The sequence below is a fragment of the Talaromyces rugulosus genome, chromosome III, assembly GCF_013368755.1.
Source record: "Talaromyces rugulosus chromosome III, complete sequence".
Classification (NCBI taxonomy): domain Eukaryota; kingdom Fungi; phylum Ascomycota; class Eurotiomycetes; order Eurotiales; family Trichocomaceae; genus Talaromyces; species Talaromyces rugulosus.
In genome coordinates this window covers 930027-951953 of record NC_049563.1, presented here as the reverse complement: position 1 = coordinate 951953, position 21927 = coordinate 930027, and the positions used below count along the sequence as shown (strand labels likewise).

At 49.3% G+C, this 21927-nt stretch overlaps 7 protein-coding genes across 7 annotated transcripts; 4 read left to right on the top strand and 3 right to left on the bottom strand.

The window, feature by feature from the left end:
* Positions 1 to 165: 165 nt before the first annotated feature.
* Positions 166 to 5068, top strand: TRUGW13939_05186 (uncharacterized protein; the record flags this gene model as incomplete). The annotated part of the gene is made up of 5 exons (XM_035488350.1): positions 166 to 556; positions 613 to 736; positions 789 to 1097; positions 1150 to 1919; positions 1974 to 5068. 5 exons carry the CDS (start codon positions 166 to 168, stop codon positions 5066 to 5068), a joined length of 4689 nt encoding a protein of 1562 aa, XP_035344243.1.
* A 698-nt stretch (positions 5069 to 5766) lies between these two features.
* Positions 5767 to 6963, top strand: TRUGW13939_05185 (uncharacterized protein; the record flags this gene model as incomplete). The annotated part of the gene is made up of 1 exon (XM_035488349.1): positions 5767 to 6963. One exon carries the CDS (start codon positions 5767 to 5769, stop codon positions 6961 to 6963), a length of 1197 nt encoding a protein of 398 aa, XP_035344242.1.
* A 179-nt stretch (positions 6964 to 7142) lies between these two features.
* On the bottom strand, positions 7143 to 8887 carry TRUGW13939_05184 (uncharacterized protein; the record flags this gene model as incomplete). The annotated part of the gene is made up of 2 exons (XM_035488348.1): positions 7143 to 7377; positions 7437 to 8887. 2 exons carry the CDS (start codon positions 8885 to 8887, stop codon positions 7143 to 7145), a joined length of 1686 nt encoding a protein of 561 aa, XP_035344241.1.
* A 2600-nt stretch (positions 8888 to 11487) lies between these two features.
* TRUGW13939_05183 (uncharacterized protein) lies at positions 11488 to 14829 on the top strand (the record flags this gene model as incomplete). Its single annotated transcript, XM_035488347.1, has 2 exons — positions 11488 to 13262; positions 13332 to 14829. The coding sequence occupies 2 exons, from the start codon at positions 11488 to 11490 to the stop codon at positions 14827 to 14829; spliced, it is 3273 nt and encodes a 1090-aa protein (XP_035344240.1).
* Positions 14830 to 15690: 861 nt separating this feature from the next.
* TRUGW13939_05182 (uncharacterized protein) lies at positions 15691 to 18177 on the top strand (the record flags this gene model as incomplete). The annotated part of the gene is made up of 6 exons (XM_035488346.1): positions 15691 to 15741; positions 15808 to 16201; positions 16260 to 16468; positions 16540 to 16610; positions 17029 to 17645; positions 17711 to 18177. 6 exons carry the CDS (start codon positions 15691 to 15693, stop codon positions 18175 to 18177), a joined length of 1809 nt encoding a protein of 602 aa, XP_035344239.1.
* A 344-nt stretch (positions 18178 to 18521) lies between these two features.
* On the bottom strand, positions 18522 to 19776 carry TRUGW13939_05181 (uncharacterized protein; the record flags this gene model as incomplete). Its single annotated transcript, XM_035488345.1, has 4 exons — positions 18522 to 18948; positions 19000 to 19544; positions 19637 to 19654; positions 19717 to 19776. The coding sequence occupies 4 exons, from the start codon at positions 19774 to 19776 to the stop codon at positions 18522 to 18524; spliced, it is 1050 nt and encodes a 349-aa protein (XP_035344238.1).
* A 546-nt stretch (positions 19777 to 20322) lies between these two features.
* Positions 20323 to 21748, bottom strand: TRUGW13939_05180 (uncharacterized protein; the record flags this gene model as incomplete). The annotated part of the gene is made up of 2 exons (XM_035488344.1): positions 20323 to 21147; positions 21209 to 21748. 2 exons carry the CDS (start codon positions 21746 to 21748, stop codon positions 20323 to 20325), a joined length of 1365 nt encoding a protein of 454 aa, XP_035344237.1.
* Positions 21749 to 21927: the final 179 nt, after the last annotated feature.

Genomic DNA, 21927 nt, shown 5'->3' with positions numbered 1-21927 from the left:
CGGTTTACTCTTGTGTTTTTTTGTGTTACTTTACTTTTTTTTTCTTGCTTTGGTTTCCTGGTCACTTTTGTGAATTGATACTTGCACCCTGCTGTTATGTCTCAACTTCAGAAGTTGGTTTCACGCTGATAAATGGATAGCTTCAACCGCGCATGACTATCGACCATGGCCGATTTGTCGTGGCATCGATCTGTGCCCTCGAGCTCACAGTCCGCTGCCTCGGCGCCGCCTCCAGAACAAACGCCTTGGGATTCGGATTTCCAACCATGCGCATCAACCGCCTCCTTATTCCTCTTTGCGCAGGGCTCCGTAATCTTGTGTTTACACCACGACACACTGGCCGTTGAGCGCCGCTTTTCCCTTCACCAAGACAGAATAGCCTTTATTTCCGTCGACAATATCAGTGAGCGGGGAGCTGGTCGACTCGTCGTCAGCTACGACTACGCACAGACAGCTATTGTTTGGGATCTTTTCACTGGCAATGAAATTTCGCGGTTTGCCTCTTTCGAGCCTTTGCATGTGGCAGCCTGGATGCGCAATGGCAACGTCGCCTTCGGTAAAGACCTGATCATCGAAACAACTTTTTGTGTGAACTGTTCTAATAGCCACCAGGGAACGGAAAGGGCGAAGTGATCCTATTCGAGCCTTCAACATCGGAGCACATTTCTGCCCGTACAATATTTGACCCCATCACAGCACTAGCACCAAGCTCAGACTGTCGAACCTATTCTATTGGGTAAGCTTCCTTTTTTTTATACACCAAGAACGACAAGTGCTGACGAGGTTAGTTATCAAAATGGCTCGATCTTGATAGCCCACTTACACCCTATTTTCACCATTCTTCACACCCTGACCACTTCTCGCGGCCCATCTCCGATCATTTGCCTTGCCTGGCATGCTTCTTCGTCAAAACAAAGGTCCGATATGCTTGCAACGCAAACCCTCGATGGTGATCTTCGAGTATGGAGTGTTGCCAAGCCCCCCTCGAAGGACTCTCCTCGAGTGATCCGCGCCCTCAAGCGGAGCGAACCTTATTCAACAGGACCCAAGTGGATCGCATGGTCTAAGAATGGGAAAATTATACAGTATTCTGACAGGTCCGTTGATCTCCAGTAGCAATTTTGATTCCGGAAAACTAACTTGACATAGGGAAACATGGGTTTGGGATGTTCGAACGAAAAATGTCACATACGAAACGATCCCCACCATCGAAGACGTGCTTGGAATGGCCAACTATGGTCCTACGGCCACCTTGTTTTCCCTAGGCCCGAACGATACTGTCCAGCAGTATGATGTAGACAATCCCACCATGGTTGCGAACGTACGCCATCTTCCCCCAGATCGTGCGCCTGCTGTCGTCGAAGAACCACCGTTAAGATCAACATCGCCGGCATATTTTAATCAAAGCAATGCTATTCAAAGCGCTCACGGGTTCCGAGGCCCCGAAGTATCCATCCATGAAGTGGCAACTCAACAACGCGCAAACATGACCAGCCCAATGTCAGTCCGCAGCCGGACCAACTCCATCAGTTCACGGGCTTCATCGGGCCGTGTCCGGCCCTTCTCGCCGCCGGTCAAATCATCATATAGCGGTACTACTTTTTCAATGACTTCGCCACTTGGTCGCCAGCCTTCACAAGCCGGAACCTCAATTGCGTACGGCTCTACTGCCTCGGTGGTCTCGTCAGTTCGCTCTCGCGGTGGCTCACGACTTCGGAATGAGGTTACCCAGAGCCCTGCAGACAAACCACTGGAAGACCTCTTCCCTTTCACAAGAGCACGTCTCAATGATGTTCCTTATAACCAACAGGCACCTCCGCTAGATGAATCTCGGCTCACTCCGGATGATCTCCGCCGCCAAATGCTCAGGGTGGTCTTTGGGTGGGAAGGAGATATTGAGGATCTCATTCACGATGAGTGTAAGTTTTGTCCTTTACCATTCTAGGGCAACATCTGACAATTTCATCATATAGTAAATCGACATGCCCCCAGTAGTCAAAATGCGATTTTCCTTTCACGTTGGCTGGGAGACCACGACCCAATGCAAATAATGAATATGCTCAGCTCAGGTCCTGTGAGCTCTTCTGCTTGGATGTTCCTCGCTCTCAGCCAAATGGGCGGCCAAGAACAATCCAACAAGGTTGGCCAGACTTTCGTCCAGCGATTGCTCGAAGTTGGCGATATCCATGCATCTGCAACTATTCTACTTGCCCTCGGAGACAAAAACGATGCGATTGAAGTTTACGTATCTCGTAGCTACTTTATGGAAGCTATTCTCATGACTTCCCTGCTGTTGCCTGGTGACTGGCAGCGACTGTCATATTTGGTCCGTCGATGGGGAGAGCACGTAGTCTCACATTCCCAACAGCAGTTAGCTATCCGATGCTTCATGTGCACAGGTGCCGAGCCGTCAGAGCCATGGAGGTCCCCTACTGCTCCAATCGCCCCTTACCACGACCTCCGTGTTACCTCGCCAGTCCCTGAACCACAGTCCCAGTCCCAATTTGAGGAACAGCTGAAGTCTGATCAAGCTAATCGAATGACGGTCAAAAATTCGTCTCTCAAACTGATAACTTCATTTGGTTCTCAGCCAAACGAATTCAAGTTCCCTGGTCTCAAATCAGATGATCGTACTCCTACGAATGCTCCTGGAATAACGCCAATTGCCGAATCTGCCGTCGGAGAGTCTGCGCTTTCCCCAGGTGGACTGGGCTCATACCGCCTCAACAACATTCGAAATATTAACCAAGCAATGTCCGCGAGGACTGCAACTCCAGGCTCGATGCACCGGCAGCGGTTGCCTTCTATCGGTGAGACGCCGGTCGACGTTCAACCACCATCTTTCCCGCCAAGGTCGCTTACTGCCCCTCCTGTAGAGTCTAGCTCGCAGAGGGGAAATAGTAACGATTCTACCGCTGAAGAAAGTAATGAAAAAGATGGTGATGCTCCGGTGCTTCTGTTGTCGTCAGCGCGTTACGAGCCTAGACGAGATAGTCATGGTCCAAGTCCGCAAACTGCTGTGCAAACAGCACCGAACAACTTCCAGGGTATTAAGGGCCTCCCATCTCCAGCCGCAGGAATCTTTGACAATTTTAAGGAGCAATCCCTGGCCAGAAATAGTTCTCAGAGCCGGAAGCCTGAGGGTCTCCATATTCAGTGGCCGCCAGTTGATACATCCGAACCAGAAACCGGTGGATACCCTTCGTACTCGGAGAATACCGATAACGATGGCAAAAGTCCTGCGTCTGTCTTCCAAAGCTTGCGTGCTAATAAGAGCCCTAGCATCAGCGGCCGTAGCATTGATCAATATATTAACAGCCTTGATGAGGCGAATTACTACGCCAAACAATTCCGTCGCCCCCACACAAAGTCGAACCGCCATGGGGAGAGCAGTGGTAGTGAGCACCAGAACATCTCTAGGAACGAGTCAGTGGAGTCGCGTGGTCGAACCAACGCCAGATATATTACGCCAGCAAAGCGATCTCCATCTTCGCCGGTGCCAATGTCTCCCGAGGAGTTTTCCAAGTACAACGTAAGCGTCGAGAGTCTTGGTACCGAAAAACCCAAGCAGAGAAGTAGAAGCCACCACAAAGGTACTTCACGCGGTCAACGATCTACTTCCAGAGGAACGGAAAAGAAGCACAAGGCACGAAGTCGCAATTCTAGTCGCCGCCACAGTCGAGGACGCAGTAGCGATAGAAACAAGTCAACTCTACAATCACCAACCTCACCACTGCCAATGTCACCATCCGATGAGATTCGAGGATTTGGGGACAGCCTCCGCTTTGTCACAAGCGACCGTGAACGATTACAACGATCTCAACCGCGAAGTTCCAGTCGTCGTGCTGACAGAGCCACCAGCGCTCGACGTGACGGTTCGCCAGACAAACGACGCCCCAGAGCTAGATCAAGCAGCCGTCAAGCCCGTGGTGCCCATCCTGCCCCTGAGCCTACTCCACAGGTTACTCCTCAGCACCCACCACCAGAGCTTGTTGAAGAGTCCCAGAAGACAATTCCGCCCAGTGACACTGCTCCTCTCAGCTCAGTAGATCGTATTAGGAAAGAAATAGCAGCCGCAGAGCTTGAGGCTCGCCGTTTGTCTCTTGCACGGCGCCCGTCTGCACCCAATATTCCTCGTCCTGGTGAGTTCAAAATGCTTACAACTACCCAATCCGTGGGGGGTAAGGCTCCAGAAAGTCCTCCATCGTCTGGTGGCTCATATGGTCAACGTATGCGATCCAAGAGCAATGCCAGCAAGCGATCACCAGAGCTTCCGAATGGGTCTGACTCGAGTTCATCCTCACGAGGCCGGTCCGGCTCCATTGGCTTACCAGCGACTCCAAAGGCAATGCGACATCCTAAATACAGCGACGGATACATCGATGCAGAGGCACCTGCTGTGCCTGGAATTCCTCTGACGCTTCCAAGTACGGTTTATCAGGCCGAGGCAGCAAAAATCAGCCGATCAATGTCGGTTCCTGTCATTGATTTTCAAAAGCCGGCACCCGTTGATATTCCCCATCATCCCCGGTATATTCCCAACCTTCCAAGAAGCAGGTCAACCAGCAGGTCTCGAGGTCCACGAGGACATAACCGTAACGGTTCGCGTGAACTTGGGTCTGTTCCTTATGGCCCTCCAGCTTCGGTATCTGTCAACGTTGAAAACGAGATTGGAGGAGACAAAGCAAAAGTGCCTCCACCAATTATTCCAGAACTACAACATCTCAATACGCCTCCACCTCCACCTCCTATTCCCGGTGTTGCTGGGTCAAGGATGAAGGAGGCAGGTTCTATCACTACCGTGATGGACAATTCCCGAGCTGGTTACGAAATTTCCCGACCCATGACTACGGGTACTGATTCTCGACACACGCGTAGGATGTCGGCCGATCACAGACGAGGCGGCAGTATCAACGAAAGCTTCGCAACAAAGTTTAGAAACTTCACCGGCCGGATGCGTAGCAACAGCCGTGGCCCCGGTGTACAATCTCCACCGACAGAATCCTCCGACAACACCACGGTCTCTCCGTACGAAAGCGTCCGGATGCCAATGGAGAATGGGTTTTAATTTGCGGAACGAAGTGAAGCAAACTTTATTTGGTATTTTCCGCTATACACTGCACATGCTTGTTATTTTTTCCTCTCTATCGTTAGAGGTATTTGTTTTGCATTGATAAGTCTACGACGTTACGAATCCCCTTGTCATTTTCTTCTTCATTTTTATGGACCATCTTGTATGATTATCTTTCACTACTCTCTCTTAAGCGCCTCATTATCACCATCCCTACTTATATATACCAGGCTCTGCTGTTTAGTTTTTGTTTTTGCGTTTTTGCGTGTTTGAATTTTCAAGACAAGATTGTCGACTTTTCCCTTCTTTTTGAGATTCCATTTTACATTTGCTGCTTTTAAACCTCGATTCTCAACAATGCTTGAGAAAAACTTACATAAAGTGTAGCCCGCGAGGGCGATTATGGCGCTATACAGTTGCGATTTGGAGACTATATCTCCACAACAGAACATACAAGATGCGGTTTTAATATATTTGATTTGGATTTATACTTGATATACATCAATCTGTAGTACTAAAATATCATAATAAGTTCAATGTCGTTGAAATAGGACTGCTGACTAAGCGGGAGACGACGTCACGCCTTGGCGGAACCGCGCTCCGGTGGCAGAACGACCTCCTCCGCACTTCTTTCCAGCATTGCAGTTTTCTTTCTGGACCAAACAAACCCCAGGTAGAAAAAAAAAAAACTCAAAATGGTGCTCGACGACGAGACTCTGTCTCAATCTCCAACAAACATAGAGACATGGGACAGCCCCGATCCCAGCAGCCCGCAAGCTGCCTTGTTCCCGAGCAAGCTCGACCGCGAATACCTGCGCCCCCCGATGGCTTTTTACCTGTACACCCGATTCCTAACCCCGCAGCTCTGGGAGCACAGAGTGCTCGAGCGCGTCTCGAAGCATTTAGAAATGGCCAAAGGCATTCTACGCCGAAACCCGAGCCAAGACGAAATCAACGCATTTGTCGAACACACCAGCCGCGAAGTGAACATGAGGGGGCTGGGTATGCCCATTGGCCTGAGCGCGGGTTTTATACACACGAATTTATTTTTGAGAAAGAAACTTAGCATCCCGAGAAACGTGCCGGTTTTTCAAGGTATTCAACAGGCGATGGCGTCAGTGGCCACGGCGGATAAGCGAGCGTTGGTGTTCCAGGCGGCGATTCGCACGTCGTTTTGGGTGTTGTTGTCTATGGGTAATTTCCAGGGGTTTGCGACTTATCAGTTCACATTGGGTTTGAGCTCGGATGAGCGGTTGGGCTCGTTCCGTGAGGCGGTTAAGAAGTATACGAATGCGCGATTGCAGCGTCTCGAGGGCAACAGTGAACAAGCGCGACAAAGACACGAAGGCAGAGAGGCTATTCGCCATAATCCGCCAGCTACGGCAGTCGCTGAGGAGTATCCGCAACCTGACTACGGCCGGGGCCGGGAGAGTACCAGCAGCACCAGCACCAGCACAAGCGCTCCGGATAATGTTTGGGGAGGAAGGGAGCAGAAACAGGCTGATTTCACCGATTCCTTTCTCCAGGACGACCGTAGCAGCACCGACGATGCTAGCCCCATAGCTTTTGAATTGCAAACACAACAAAACACAAATAAATCGACGAATTCCTGGGAACGCATCCGACAAGAACGCTCCCAGCAGCAGCCACAGATGACGGCCAATTCACCGGCAATGTGGAGGGGCCGCGCCTTTAAACAAGTAGAACAAGAGCAGCAGTCCCAAAACCCAACCACCGATTATGCGACCGAGGAGAAGAGCAGACAACAGGAACGAGACGCTGCGCAAAGAGAGTTTGATCAGATGATGGATGCCGAACGACAGCTGTCACAAGGTGATAGCAGTGGTAGCAGCTCTGGTGAGAATAGTAGAAAGGCAGGGAGACGTTGGTGAAATACATGTGTGAAATGACTTGAGCAAATTGTATATTAGGGTTTCCAGATGTCAAATTTATTACATCTACAGTACAGTATTCGATGTTCAATACGTATAGATTGGATTAATATTACTCCTATGTATGCTATATATAACTCGTCCAAATAGTTCAAATGTTACTCGTCAGTCATCTCCGCTCAAAGCAGAGTCCGCAACAGGCCATAGTTCGGTGTTCCCAGTCCAGTAACAGGGTCCCAACCGGCACCAGCAGGGAAGCCATTGGTGTTGCATCCGGGGTTGCTACCACTGGCCACATCGTTCAACGCGTAGGATTGCAGATAGAGCAGCGGGTTCAAAAAGCCCAGAGGTGGCAGCGGGCTACGCTGGGCGTTGAGCAGGGCGATAGTCGAGGCGAAGATGGGAGCAGAAGCACTAATATCATTGTCAGTACTTTTTTTTTAAAACAAAAAAAGATGAAGGACAGTAAATACCTAGTTCCGTCAACCAACAAACCCTTACCCTTTACCACAATGTAAACGCTCTTTCCCTGGGCAGAAACATCTGGGTAAGCACGGCCACTGGTATTGAATTTGGCATTGTACTGAGAGCCCAGGCGGTTGATATATTCGGTCACCGCGAGACCTTGGTATGCCGGCCGCTGGAACACATTGGAGAATCCACCAGCAGACAGGTCAGCGCCGACCTCAGGCTTCGTGCCCGACGTAGCGCCAACGCTAGTCACGTAAGGGCACGAAGCTGGGAACGTGGGTACGAAAGATGAGCAAGTTCTAGGTCGGCTTCCAGCGACTCCGCCGTCTCCGCTAGCAACAAGAATAGAGACACCGCGGGCACCAAGCTGGCCGAACAGATTGCACATGTTGTTGGCGAGGTTGGCGGATAGCGCGCCCTCGTCGAATCCATACGACAACGACATAACCGACGGTGGGGTTTGCTGTCTAAGGAGCTTGTGGAGAACGAGGTTGAATCCAGTGGCGCTGGCATCTCCAACAGAAATAAAATTCGTTTGAATGCCGTTGGCCAGACCCGCGGTATACTGAACGTCGAGACTAGCTTCGACGCCCGGGTTACTCTCGTCGTTTTTGCCGCCGGCGAGGTATTCGACGTTGAATGAAGGGCGCGGGCTGAAGTTGGGGCGGAGCTCCTGCAGGAACTGGTCGAGGTCGGAATGGCTGGCATATTCGTTTAAGAATCCAGGCACCGCGATTCCACCTTGCGGAGTGTTTGCGTTGGCAGTTGGTAGTCCATATAGCGACTGGAGACATGCCGGGGTGATATATTCTCCACAGCCACTTGCATCTCCGACCGAGTTGACGGCTGAGGCGTTGAGCTCGTGGGTCATGGTTTGGATCCTGGTGTCAACAGGAAGCTCGGTGAAGTCGGTTGTTGGCTGGATGGTTTCGACAAAGTCGACAATCGACTGGGGAAGCGAGTAGGCCAAGGTCAGCGTACGCACTTCGCCCGTCGCCGTGCTCTTGTAGTTGTGGAACTGGGTCTGCAGCATCTTCTCAGCCTGCGCAACGGGCAGCTGGACGGTCAGTGAGCTGCCATCGTTCTGGATCGCGTCTGAAGCCAAGTTGTGTTCCGTTAGCCAAGAGATGACGGCGTCGGATGCAGCTGACGAAGGAGCTGCATGCTCCTTGAGCTTCTCAGGTGACAAGAATTGGCCGTAGAGGAGATGGCCCGGGGTTGCAATGTTGAGGATGAGCTCCTCAAGTGCACTGGCATCGGCCGGGGTCATATAGAGATGAAGGTTCAGCACCTGCGAGGGTGAGGCAGCAGATACTTGCTCCCAACCTGCTGGGATTGACTCAAATCCTTCTTTCTGTGCATAGCTAGCAGCGGCGGGGGCTGCAGCAGCATATGGGAGGTTGAAAGCCGCGAATAATGACAGTGCCAGCGGCACAAACAGAGATTTGACCATGATGACTTGTTTAAAATGTTCTAAAGTCCTGGAAGACACAGCTTTGACGAGAACTTCCAAGTGAGTCGTGGGATTTCTCTCGTATAAATACCTCGTGCTTCCAGATGTCTTCTGAGCTATCCTGAAATAATCAACCTGGGAGAGCTAGATCGAGTCTATGTCATATGAATATTTCCCATAAACAGGTCAAGATCAAGATGCTAGTGCGTGTATAGCTCTGCCGTCAGCCTCGAGTCAAGCCAGTAAGATCATTGAACAGCCTGGGATGTGGTCATGAGGCTTGAGTGCTGTACGATTCAGGCATGAGGAGATCATGATTGAGAATTTAAGGAGAACAACTCCATGGCGTCCCCCGCCCTGCTCGTGTCGATCGCGTGGGTGTTCAACAAAGAACTCCCCGTGCCTGCTAAACTACTTGTGATCGGGTGGGGACGGGGAACGTGTATCGAATGAAAAGAGCGGACACGGCGAGCTTCGATTTACTATTTTTTGTATCTAACTGTCTTTGGACGAACCGTCGCTCGATAGTCGCGAGCAGAGTTGCAGTCACAAAGCCTAGCGCGTTGGTTGCTACTGCATTAGGGCTAATGTCAGCTTTAGGTTGTGCGCCGCCTTTCCGATCTGCTTTAGCCCTTCAACCTTTAAGCTTCACAAAATACGTAACTTTTCGGTTTACTCCGTACCCAAAGGTGAAAACTATAAAAATCTCCACTCGAAAAGGGTTCGGGAGGATCTGGGCTAGTCATATACTGCAGTAGGCTGTAGCTAGTCAAAAATAAACTTCAATACAGCAACACTCCACTCCTAGCTGTCCAGGCTGGCTGAAGAATGCCATGAGACCAAGAGTTTTGGGTAGTTGAACTTGCGGTGTACCAGTCTCCCAACGTCAATTGGGCATTCATTTCAATTGAAAGAATCCTTTGGAAATGTTGAGCGAGAAAATGACTGTTAGATACAAAGCAACGTAGTCCTGTCAAGCTTGTATGCTTTAGCAAATTATCTACCCGATTGCTCGCCAATCAGGCTCTAAATCAAGTTTCCTTGATGCATGGATCCGGGGGTAGGAATCGTGATGTTTAACACAGCATCCACACTCTGCCGTACTGTGGCTGTAAAGCGCCCTCTTCTTGCGTGAAAGCATCAAGGGTTTCTTGCAACACCCACAATCCCTCCCACAGCAACCACCTGTCACAATGCAAATGTCTACCTGCTTCCTCCAGAGCCATGACCTATCATGCATGGTATACTGGGGCTTCCGAGCCATTTCCAAGTTTACAGCGAAACTACTTTTTGGTTTGGTGGACCACAATTTGCGAAATCTGTCTCGATGAGTGCTATATAGCTGGCGTGTGTTTAGCAGTCTTTCGTTAATGATGTAGAGACGAAATTTTGTAGCCAGGCTTTCATTGATCCCCCCCTTTAGATTCTAGTATTTCTGCTCTATCGCTTTCAAGACGCCGGATTCTCTGTAGCAGCGCCACGCCTTTGCGTTCTTCTTTGACGTAGTGTTCAGCCCATGTGACGCTCTTGTCAAATGTACATGGTGTACGACATGGTATATGATGATTGAACTCGGCGAAGCCTATTTTGATATTCCGCCAGCGTCGGGCGAGTGGGTAAAGCCGACACATGTCAAGGACTTCGTCAATCATCTTTACAGGATGCTCTATTTTGAGAACTGATCATCTTTTTTCTCGGTCGAGACTCGACAAACAAAAAGAAAGAAAGAGATGAATATCAGCTGGTTTCATCACGCTTACGAGTACCGTTCGACAGATGCCTAGTTGTGTCAGAGGCAGACATCAATGTACAGCTCACGTTGACGTCGTGCTTCCAGACGTCGGGGATCTGCTGGAACCGCATATTAAGTGATTTATTAATAGGTTACTTTATTTTTATATTTCCATATAATTGGTAATCTCTTTTCAATGTTCTAATGTTATTGTGCCGGATTGGGTTTAAATTTAGGGTTATCCTCGAGCATGTACAATCTGGCTCGCCCCATGGAAGATTAAATTATCCCACCAACATTGGATTGCAAACCTCAAGTACAGGAAAACCCGGGGTTAAGCAACTCGAGATTAGTCAATATCTTCAAAACGTTATCATGAGCAACTGAACACCGTGTTTTTGATATACTACACAGTTGCTTGATATCGAAACATGAATATTATGCTAATTAACTATCACCTTACATGTAAGCAACCGAAGATTGCGTAACTATTAAATGCAGGTTTTACTGTATGACGCAGCTACCCTGGATGTACTCTGTAAACTTTCACAAGATCATCCGGTGTCTTACCCTATTGGGCTAATCCAATGTGCGTGGCCAGCTGAAGGGTTCTCCAACAACACAACAATACAAGTTACACAACAACACGCTATCTCAGCCTGTGATTCTCCATATTTCCACCATTGGCACTGACCGTGACATGCACCTGTCAGAGCCACTCCTAATAGAAAGGAACCTAATACAGGTCGGCGGAACCAACATTATAACAAGCCCCGCACAGCGAAGATCCAAATGTCCCGCTGATGTTGTCACCTGCCATCGCATCAATTGATCAATCTTGTGAAGATTATACTTTTTTGCTGCGGCTATGGCCTTTCTAAAGCTCTGTTGCAACCGTGACGCCCCCGAAGATGAGCCCTCCCAGCCACCTCGGCCGCAGCAGAATAATCAAGTAGAAAGCAAGCCACAGTCGCAATCGGCGCCTGTCCCAAAACCACCAGCCCCAACTGAAGATGTTAAGCCATCTACAGTCGTTCCAAACGGTGCCGCAGTAACACCACTGGCCCCAACGCCTAGTCTTGCCGGGGAAATTTGGGACCGGGCTTATAATAACCTCCGCGATGGCGATGAAACGGAATCCAAGTTAGTGCAAGAGTACGAAAAAATTCTTACTCGCGAGCTCAAAGACGACGATGATGGGTCCGGAACAGCGTCGGCGTCGTTGGAAGGAGTTGAAAATGCAATTGAGCAGCACAACCCGGACAAACGCCGAGCGCAGATGCGAGGCATCATCGATGCCGGCTTGAAAAAGACGGAAAAACAAGCCAATGCAAAGAGTGTGATGGGTACCATTCTCGGAGGCATTGCGCCTGTGACGGATATCATCGCCGAGGCCATATCCGCGTCGCCTCAAGCTGCTCTTCCATGGGCTGTTGTCACGACAACTTTGAAACTTTTGGACAACCCTGTTGCGGAGTCTGCAGCTCAACGCACAGGAGCTGCGTATGTCACCAAAAGGATGAGCTGGTACTGGAGTCTGTGTGGTGTTTTGCTCAAAAAGGACAACGCCCTGGACGGCGGCCCATCGGAAGGAATGCGTGATATGCTGGAAGCAGACTTGGTCGAGCTTTATCAGCAGCTTCTATTGTTTCAGATGAGAACTGCCTTGGCTTGCTACGGAAACCAGACTTTGAATTTCTTAAAGGATCTGATCAAGGGTAGTGACTGGCAAGGAAGTTTGACTGATATTCAAGATGCGGAGAAGACTTTCCGAGAAAATTCCCAGGTTTACGATACCCAGAAGATCACAGCTTCTTTTGACAAAGCTCTTCAGCTGCAAGAAAGCCAGCTCCGCAAAAAATTCCGCCAGGAAAAGAAATATCTCCTGAACTGGATCACTACGATTGATTATGGCCCTCGACAAAGTGACCACTTTGATAAACGCAACGAGGGGACTGGGTTGTGGCTGATGGAGTCTGATGAATTCAAGACATGGCAACGCGAGAATGGAAAGGCTCTCATATATCATGGAATACCTGGTGCCGGTAAAACCATCCTGACATCTGTCGTTGTGGAGGAGATGAGCACAAAGTATTACACCGACGACACTGTTGGAATTGCCTATCTGTACTGCCAATTCGATCAACAGGATCTGCGACCTATTGATTTATTCCTCAGTCTGCTGAAACAGCTTACTGAGGGACTTCGTTTCATCCCTGCTCATTTGGAAGAGCTTCACGATCGTCGAAGTGGAAACGAGCGACCAACTTTTGCTGATGTCCTAAAGGCATTGCGATCAACCATCTCCGAATACTCAAAAGTTTTCATTTTCATTGATGCGCTGGACGAATGCCCCGTGACTAATGGGAACCGTAGAGACTTTTTGTTATCTGGACTACTCCCAAACCTATTCACCTTGCAGACTGAATGTGGTGCAAATATCTTTGCAACGTCACGAGAAGTCCCAGAAATTATTGAAATGTTCGACAGAGAAGCATGCACAAGATTGCCGATCCGCGCCAGCGATGATGATATTCGGATCTTTTTGGACACTCAAATGAGAAGTCTACACCCGCTCGTTTTAGAGCGACCTGACCTGCAGGAGCAGATCAAGAGTCGAATTGTCGAAGCAGCACAGGGAATGTATGTATCCCAGCATTGTACCTTTTTTTTTCAGAAAAAGGGAAAGTCATGCTAACAATCTTGAACTAGGTTTCTACTTGCCAAACTTCATCTAGACTCTCTAAAAGGACTAAGTTCTCCCAAAAAGATTAGAACTACTTTGGATAAACTTCCATCCGGTTTAAAACAATTGGACGATGTCTATGAGGGCGCTTTGACGAGAATTGACAACCAAACGACCGATGACCAGGCTCTTGCAAAGAGAGCCCTAGCGTGGATCACCTTTTCAAGAAGACAGCTGACCCAGTCAGAATTGGATCACGCCGTTGCGGTGGAGAATGGTTCTACAGAATTCGACAAGGAGAATCTTTCTGGAATTTCATACATAAGCTCCGTCTGTGCTGGCTTGGTCACGATCGATGAGAGCAGTGACCAAGTTCGCTTGGTCCATTATACAACCTATGACTTCTTGATACGCTTTTTGCCTCCATGGTATCCGGCTGGGAATAAGGGGGTTGCTAGGAGCTGTGTCACATATTTGTCATTTAACAAAATTGTAACAGAGCCTGCTAACGACTGTTCAAAGGAAGAGATATGGCTGGGCGGTCTATATCAGTATTCTGCACAAAACTGGGGTTATCATGCCCGCACATCTCCCATCGACGGGGAGGATTTGGTTGTAGATTTCCTTGAAGATGCGTCCAAAGTATCTACCTGTATCACAAGAATGTCCGGAAAGACTGCCCCACTCGAAGTCGAAAATATAAAAAAGGCAGCAGGGATACACGTCGCGGCGTACTGGGGACTGACCGAATCCCTACGAGCTTTATACGAGCGGTTAAAAAAGGATCCAGATTTAAATACCGGAGCCGTCCTTGAGGCTCCAGACGTCGTCGACCGGACGCCACTGATACTGGCCGCCGAGAACGGACAGGCAGAGGTAGTCAAGCTGTTGATAGACATGGGCGTCAACAAGGAGGCGCAAGATAACGATGGCAGGACAGCGCTATATGCGGCAGCAGAACTAGGGCATGAGAATGTAGTGAAGCTACTGCTAGAACTGGGCGCCAACAAGGAGGGCGCATACGAGTACACGCCCCTAGGAGTGGCCGTGGAAGAAGGCCATTGGACAGTGGCGAGGATACTACTAGACAACGGCGTCAACCCCGAAGGCACATCTGGCGAGTATTGCAAGACGGCCCTACTATCAACCGCATCGTGGGGGAATGCAGACATGGTGAAGCAGCTGCTAGACAAAGGCGCCAACATAAATGCTGTTGAACCCGACTACAGTTGGACGGCGTTGACGCGGGCCGCAGAAAATGGAAATGAGGCGGTGGTCAAAGTTCTACTTGGTTACGATGCCCTTGACATAGAGGCTTACGACGAATACAACCATGGCTCGGCGCTTTTCCTCGCTGTGGCTAACGGGCATGAGGCCGTGGCAAAGCTGCTGCTGGAAAATGGCGCCAACTGGCAGGCCAAGAACGAAGATGAAGAGACGCTACTTGATATTGCGGTCTTTAATGGGAATGAGGAGATGGTGAAGCGACTTTTGCCAAAAATCGACCTAGACATGTGGCACTAGGACTTTGAACATACATGTATATGGTATACTAGTATATTAGCCGTCAATTTACAAGTACAGCTAGTAACATTTACATGTAGAGCATTGGTTTGGTAAAGTTAGCAATGAGATTGATGCCTTAATGGCGTTGGGCGTGATGAATACTCTCAGTTAATGTTGTTTTAACCCTAACCCTAACCCTAGGTCCTGGGACTTGTCACATTTCGCCCTTTATGACAATCAATGTTTAGCGTGAAATGGTTCTCTATTGTGCCCTTTTTGATTATTCATTCTTAGTTTTATATCCTCTATTTATTATTCGTTATTAATTTTATGTAAACTACTCGATATTGAATACATAAAGCATGGGCCGTCGGTGGCCGCCACTAGGATTCTTGACTTTTATACTATAACAGCATTGAATCAATTGATTCTCTTATATCCAACTTACATATACTCAACCCCAAAATAGATATATCGCACTCAGACTATGCAATCCAGCTTATAAACATTCTACTCAATTGATGGTCAGATGTCAACTAACGCGGGGTAATCAGTATGACGACATCGACCGGATCAGTAAACAAATATTTCGTTTCTCTCTTAATATTATTGATGTCAGTCGATCCTCTCATTGCGCCATTCGCCGGCCAAAGAAGACGCAGCTAGCACATCTTTGTTCTGGATGTGCCACTGACTAAGATCCTGCTGTGCTCTGCTGTATTTCTAAGCAGGTCTCACGCAGATTTCCCCTCACCTAGCTATAAATAATAGCTCTCCGGTCGACGTCTAGAGCTGTCTGTGAGGTTTTCAACATAAACACGGTCACACTTCATCGAAAGAACTCGATTATACAAAAAAGATCTATCTAAAGGAAGAAAAATGTCTGCATCAAAAGGATTTGCCGTCATCGCCGGCGTTGGACCCGGAACGGTAACACACCCATCCCATCCGATAGCTTCGTAGCTTCATAGCTTCAATCGACTAAACTCTCTACAGGGCGCCTCCATCGCCCGCAAGTTTGCAAAAGCATACCCAGTCGTCTTGCTAGCACGTAACCCGGCCAACTACGAGGGCGTCGTCTCCGAAATCAACTCGTCCGGCGGCAAAGCTGTCGGCATCAGCACCGACGTCGCAGACGCAGCCTCGGTCAGCAACGCATTCAAAAAGATCACATCCGAACTATTCCCAAACACGCCTCTGGCTGCAGCCATTTTCAACCCGGGCGGCGGGTTCGCGCGCAAGCCGTTTTTGGAATTGACCGAGGCCGAGTATACGAACAGCATCGATATCCAGGCAAAAGGCGGGTTCTTGTTTTCCCAGGCGTCGCTCCCTTTGCTGCTCAAGGGAGTTGAGGAAAAGAGCGAGCATCCGCCTAGTTTGATCTTTACAGGTTTGCTTTTCTTCTTCATGAATCATTTATGATAACGTTACTGACGGCCGGAAAACAGGAGCAACGGCCAGCGTCAGAGGCTCTGCCAATTTCGCCGGCTTCGCAAGCGGGAAATTTGCTCTTCGTGCGCTGTCGCAGTCTCTGGCAAGAGAATTCGGGCCCAAGGGAGTGCATGTCTCGCATATCATTGTCGATGGAATTATTGACATTCCGCGCCTCAAGCATTACCAATTGGAGCACGAAGATGCCAAGTTGAGTCCTGATTCGGTATGCAATCTCTTCGGCGTTTTATTTTTTAAAAAAGGTCTACAGTAAACTGAGTAAACTGACTATTACAGATTGCCGACTCGTATTGGTTCCTGCATACGCAGCCGCGGACAACGTTTGCGTTTGAGCTCGATTTGAGACCGTATGTCGAGAAGTGGTAATGAGGTTCATATTTAATTAGCATAAGTTATAGGATAATTCGATGAAATGGGAATCATATTAGTGTTTCTTGAAAATAACGCTTATACTCCAATGAGTCCAATCTATAGAGTCCCGCATTGGGAAACTTTAACCGTGTGAGTCATCAATAATTAATTAATTATGCTTTATCATGATAAAGATACCTCAAGCTTTGTCGGCGACAGAATTGATCATTAATTGATCCAATTAACTACTATTCTACGTCAACCGACCTATCCAGCTGCATGTAAACCTGTGTGCAATAATTCTGGTGCCATGACGTCCGAGACCATTGTCGTTGTAGGGTACGACCCATCTTCTCCGCAACATTTGCAGTCTGTCGATAAAGAATTAAAAAAAACATCACTGACCAAAACCAGCGCCGGAGTCATCGGCCTCTCCACAGCCTTGCGCCTGCAATCGAGCCTCCTTCCCTCCCAGCGCATCCTCATAATCGCGCGCAACCTGCCACACACAGAGTCCGTCGACTACGCCAGTCCCTGGGCCGGAGCGCATTACCGGCCTGTTCCAGGATCAAGCGCACAAGTACAGAAAGAATCACAATGGGCACGACATACATACCAGACATTCCAGCGCATCGCCTCCGAAGACGTCTCGTCCGGAGTGAAGTTCATGCCAGGCATTGAGCATTTCGAGTCTCCGACACCGGAATACGTCGATGCAGCTCTCGATGTAAACAGTTCTGTGTATGCGCATCTCGGTCCTTCATTCAGAAATATCCCGCAAAGGGAGCTCCAGGTAGACAGCAATCTTAAATTGGGCATTGAATACTGGACGTATTGCGTCAATACGCCCTTGTATCTGGGCTGGCTGCTTCGGAGGTTCGTGCTTGGAGGTGGTCAGGTGCGGCAGCATGCGTTGTCTTCACTTGATGAAGCGTTTGTTGTCGGTGCTAGCGATGGAGATGGTATTGTAAAGACTGTTGTGAATTGCTCCGGCACAGGGTTCAACGATGAAAAGAGCTTTATTATCAGAGGTGTGCTCCCCTTTCCCCAGTCTACTCATTCCTTTTTTTCCTCCAAATACTGACCAAGAGGAAAGGACAAACATGCCTCGTCCGCAACCAAATCCCTTATACTTTAACCCGCCATAACGCAGATGGAACCTGGTCGTTTGCTATTCCCCGACCTCTATCAGGCGGTACAATCATCGGCGGCACCAAACAGCCTAATGACTGGAATCCATATGCACTCCCTGAAATCAGAGAAACGTTACTGCGCAAAGCTGCGAAATGGTTCCCATTTAGCGGCAGCGAAAAGGCCGAGTTCAGCGTTATCCGTGATGTCGTCGGACGCCGGCCGGCGAGAGAAGGCGGGGTCCGGATTGAGGTTGAACGAGTAGATGTCGTTGCGGCTGATACCTTGGATGGGCAGAAAAGAGAAAGGAAAAATGTAGTACACGCATACGGACTCGGAGGCAGAGGCGTCGAGTTGTCGTGGGGCGTGGCAGAAGAAGTCAGGGGATTGATGCTACAGGAACGGCTTATTGTAGAAAGAGCTTCTTTATAGATATAGATAAAAGTAACCAACTTGTATACTTTGTTCTGTTCTGTTTGTTAACAGTGTCAACTGCCATGAATGACGAATAGATTGTATAAAGATCATAAAAGCAACCCATTCCCGCTCACATATGCTGTGGTGCTGTCATTGCTTTTTTCTCCTTTTTGCCCCCTATTTTTTTTTCCTTCTTGCAGATGACGGCTATGTTCTAAGTTGGCTGTAAAAGGATCGTATGTATGGTATTTCCCCTCGGCTTGTGATCCTCATCAAAAAACGGTTCAAAAGAGAGAATACAACGAAAACTGTTTTAACGATTTCAACTGGTGCAATGGTCAACGGTCAAGTGACAATGATCAACCATCTCCGTTAGCCAGCACTTCGCTGACCGGCTCGCCATGCAGTTTGGCTAATCGATCTTCCTCTTTCAGCTGGCGCAAGCGCTCAGTCTCTTTGCGCAGGGCTTCCAGGTTCCATACACCCTGGCCGTCTTCCTCTTCGGACTCTTCCTCGTCACCTTCTTCAGAGCCACGCCAATTGCCTGACTCGAAGAGCATACGACCAGTGTGTTCCTTGGCCTTGCGGGCCTCTTCTTCGGCCGCCTTTTTGTCGAGGCGCTTCTTCTTCCATTCGGCAAACGAGTCGGGCGTGACAGGCGTCAATGTGCCGGTGAGTTTGTGCCGCTCGGACTCGAGGAAGTCTTCCAGCGTCAGAGTGTTGAGAGGCGATTTGTCCATGAGGGCCTTTTCTGCAGCGCGCTGCTCTTTGGTCTTGAGAATAAACCTGAAGTTTATGTCAGTTTTGAAAAGAAGTGAGAAGAAGAAGAAAACGAACCCAGGTGGTAGCGCGTGGCGATACATGCATTTATCACCGCCGTTCGGACATGTCCAGAACCAGCCATATTTCTGGTTCTCGACAGCCTCGATAAAGAACTTGCAAACCTTGTCCGTTGTCGTCCGCGGGTTGCCATGCTTGCTCATGACGACGTCTCGGAGTTTCTCCTCGTCCCACTGATCCATCGTGTCCTTGTCCTTGGTCTCAGTCCCCTCTGTATCTCTCGTGTCCGAGTACAAGTCCCTCTTAGCGGCCTTGCGCTCGATGCTGAGATCGTGGCTGAACTTGCATTTCCGCCCCTTTTCACAATGGCCCTTTTTGAAAAACTGACAGACAATGGTCTTGGGATCGACGCCAAACGGCACTTTTTGCACCTGTACGGGCTTGAACAGTTCGGCAGCCTCTCGCTTGGCCTGCTCGGCCGCGGCTTTTTCAGCTTCGCGCTTGGCCTTTTCTGCTTCTCTTTTCTTTTCGTCGGCGTTTTTGCTACCCTTGGTTTGGGCTTCTAGTTGTGCAATCTGTTTTTTGGCGGCTCCTCCTTTTTTCTATTAAAACGTTAATATTCTGTGTTGTCTTTTATCTTTTTTTTCTTCTTTTCGGGTTCCACACGAGTTGTGGCGGGGCACACGAGACGTACATTTTTCATACCAAAGGTCTACCCTCATCAGTTAGTAAAAATCGCAATCGGACACACTAACAAAAGATAAAATACTTTACCTTGTCATCCACCGTCGCCTTCTTCTTCTTCGGCTGGTCTGCTCCCTTCTTTGGCGGCATATTGGCGGTTGCCCTGTCTCAGGGCACTATAAAAACGTCTTTTTTTTTCCCGCTGATAAAAAAAAAAATTGCGATCGGAGAGCAACGCCTCTTGTAATTTCCTCTGGCGGCCCTTTTTGTTGCAAGCTCCCTAGGATACTGTACAGTCCTGTCCGGTCTTGGGAGGGGTTGTCGCACTCAACACTTGGGTCAATCTGTTGGCGGAGAAAGTCTGCAATCTTTGATCCGATGACGAGGGCTGGCGGGCTTGTTGTGGGTTCGCCCACGGACGCCAATCACGGCGCCCAACCGCAGGGCGGGGAAGATCACGTGGTGCCTTTTTATACTAGAATCTATAAATCACTATATGATTTTTATTACTGTGGCCTATGAATTTATAGATGTCGGTCCATTCATTATCATTACATGTATTTGTAGTACAGTCTGAGTAGCAAGCGTCTACTCGACACAATGGGGTATTGTAATCCAGCCTAATACACCCCGAACGCCAGCAATCTGCAAAACGAAGAGCGAAACACGCGAGCAAATTGAGAAGGGAAAAAATAACTACAATTTTGTCCCTTCGCGACCACTGTCGCTCAATCGCCGAGGTGGAATACCTTCGGTGTTATAAGCAAATCGTGATGCTGGCCCTGAACTCGGCCCGGCTGCTGTGCCAGCTCCTTGGCCAGTACTTGTTGTGCTGCTGCTGCTGCCCGCTGCAGAGGCAAACCGATGACCCTGCTGCAGCCGGGGATTCAACAGCCAGTGGATCTGCATGCGGATTGTGTTGATGGCAGCGCTAGTGTGGGCCATGTCTTCTTTAATTCGCATGCTCTCGTTCAAAATGGCCATGCTAGCTCGGGCGTCCAGATCGGTGATGGCGTGCGAAAGTCTCGAAACTTCTTCGCGTAGGGACTCGTGTAGAGATAATAGATAAGTCATCGTCGTTGTGGACGACAAGTTAGATGAGCGGTCACCCTGTTCAGCCTCCCCGCTCTCAGGGTGAGGATGACTCTCATTTCCACTTGGCGATTGCCGGCTTTCAGGCGTAAGCTGGGTGCTTTCCACCAGAGTCGAGCGGATGTTTGAGATTCCGTCCTCTAGGATTTCGTTTCTCTGACGCAGCTGTCGTATCGTCATGTCGAGCGAGTCAATGCGCGAGTTCTGGGCTTCGATATACGGGCCCATGGTGATTAACGGACAGCTTCGTTCGTGGACTGTCAATTCAGACCGCTTCAACCTGGCGCTACATCCGTATTTTGATGCTTGACATTCGTGGATAGCCTCTGGACATGTATCCACGTGCTCTTCCAAGGCACTAACGAATAACAAAGCGTCACAGTCGGGGCAGTTTGTGCGCAAACTTGGACAGTGTTCGTTTTGATGCTCCTGCAGGTGACATTGATGATTAGCATAGATTCTTCAACACCAACCATAACCACTAACTAACCTCCAAATCCTGCTCTACTATGTCTTCGTCACACGCCTCGCACTTCAAAACAGTGTGCATGCATTTCCCGTCGGCGCTCAAGTTTTTCTTGCGGGTCTGTTGCGTGCAGGTCGAGACCGGGCAGTCCATCAGTTTAGAGTCGCAATACTTGTCGACATGCAGCTGGACGTGTCCGCGGGGCATTATTTCCTTGCAGCCCTCGTCCGAATAAGGACAGCGGACTCGGATATCGTCGCACATGTTGATCAGCAGCCGCGGAACATTGCCGAATATCTCGCGGGCGTGAGAGCGGCATGACGGACAGCGGAAGCTATGCGGGTCCGATGTCGTAGATGTGATGGCCTCATTCAAGCACTTTTGGCAAAAGACATGGTCGCAGCGCAGTCGCAGCGGCCGGATGAATGGACAGTGGCATATCGGGCACATGAGATGCTCGTCATACTTGGAAACATAGTCCAGTGCTCGGAGGTCGACCACCTCCTCTGCCCCGCCATTCAAGTCCATGAGGCTGACCAGCTCGCCAATATCCATGGACGCCATGGGTGGACGGGCGAGCTGCCCTTATTTATATATACGAGGATATTCCGAGTCAGCTAGTTAGCTAGCCAGCCCCTTTTTCGCAATGGATTGTCACACAAGAAGGCTGGCCCAGGCGGGGTGAAACGTGAAGCCCGATAGGCCGATCGCCAAGCTTCTCGAGAAATAATAGGGGTGACAGC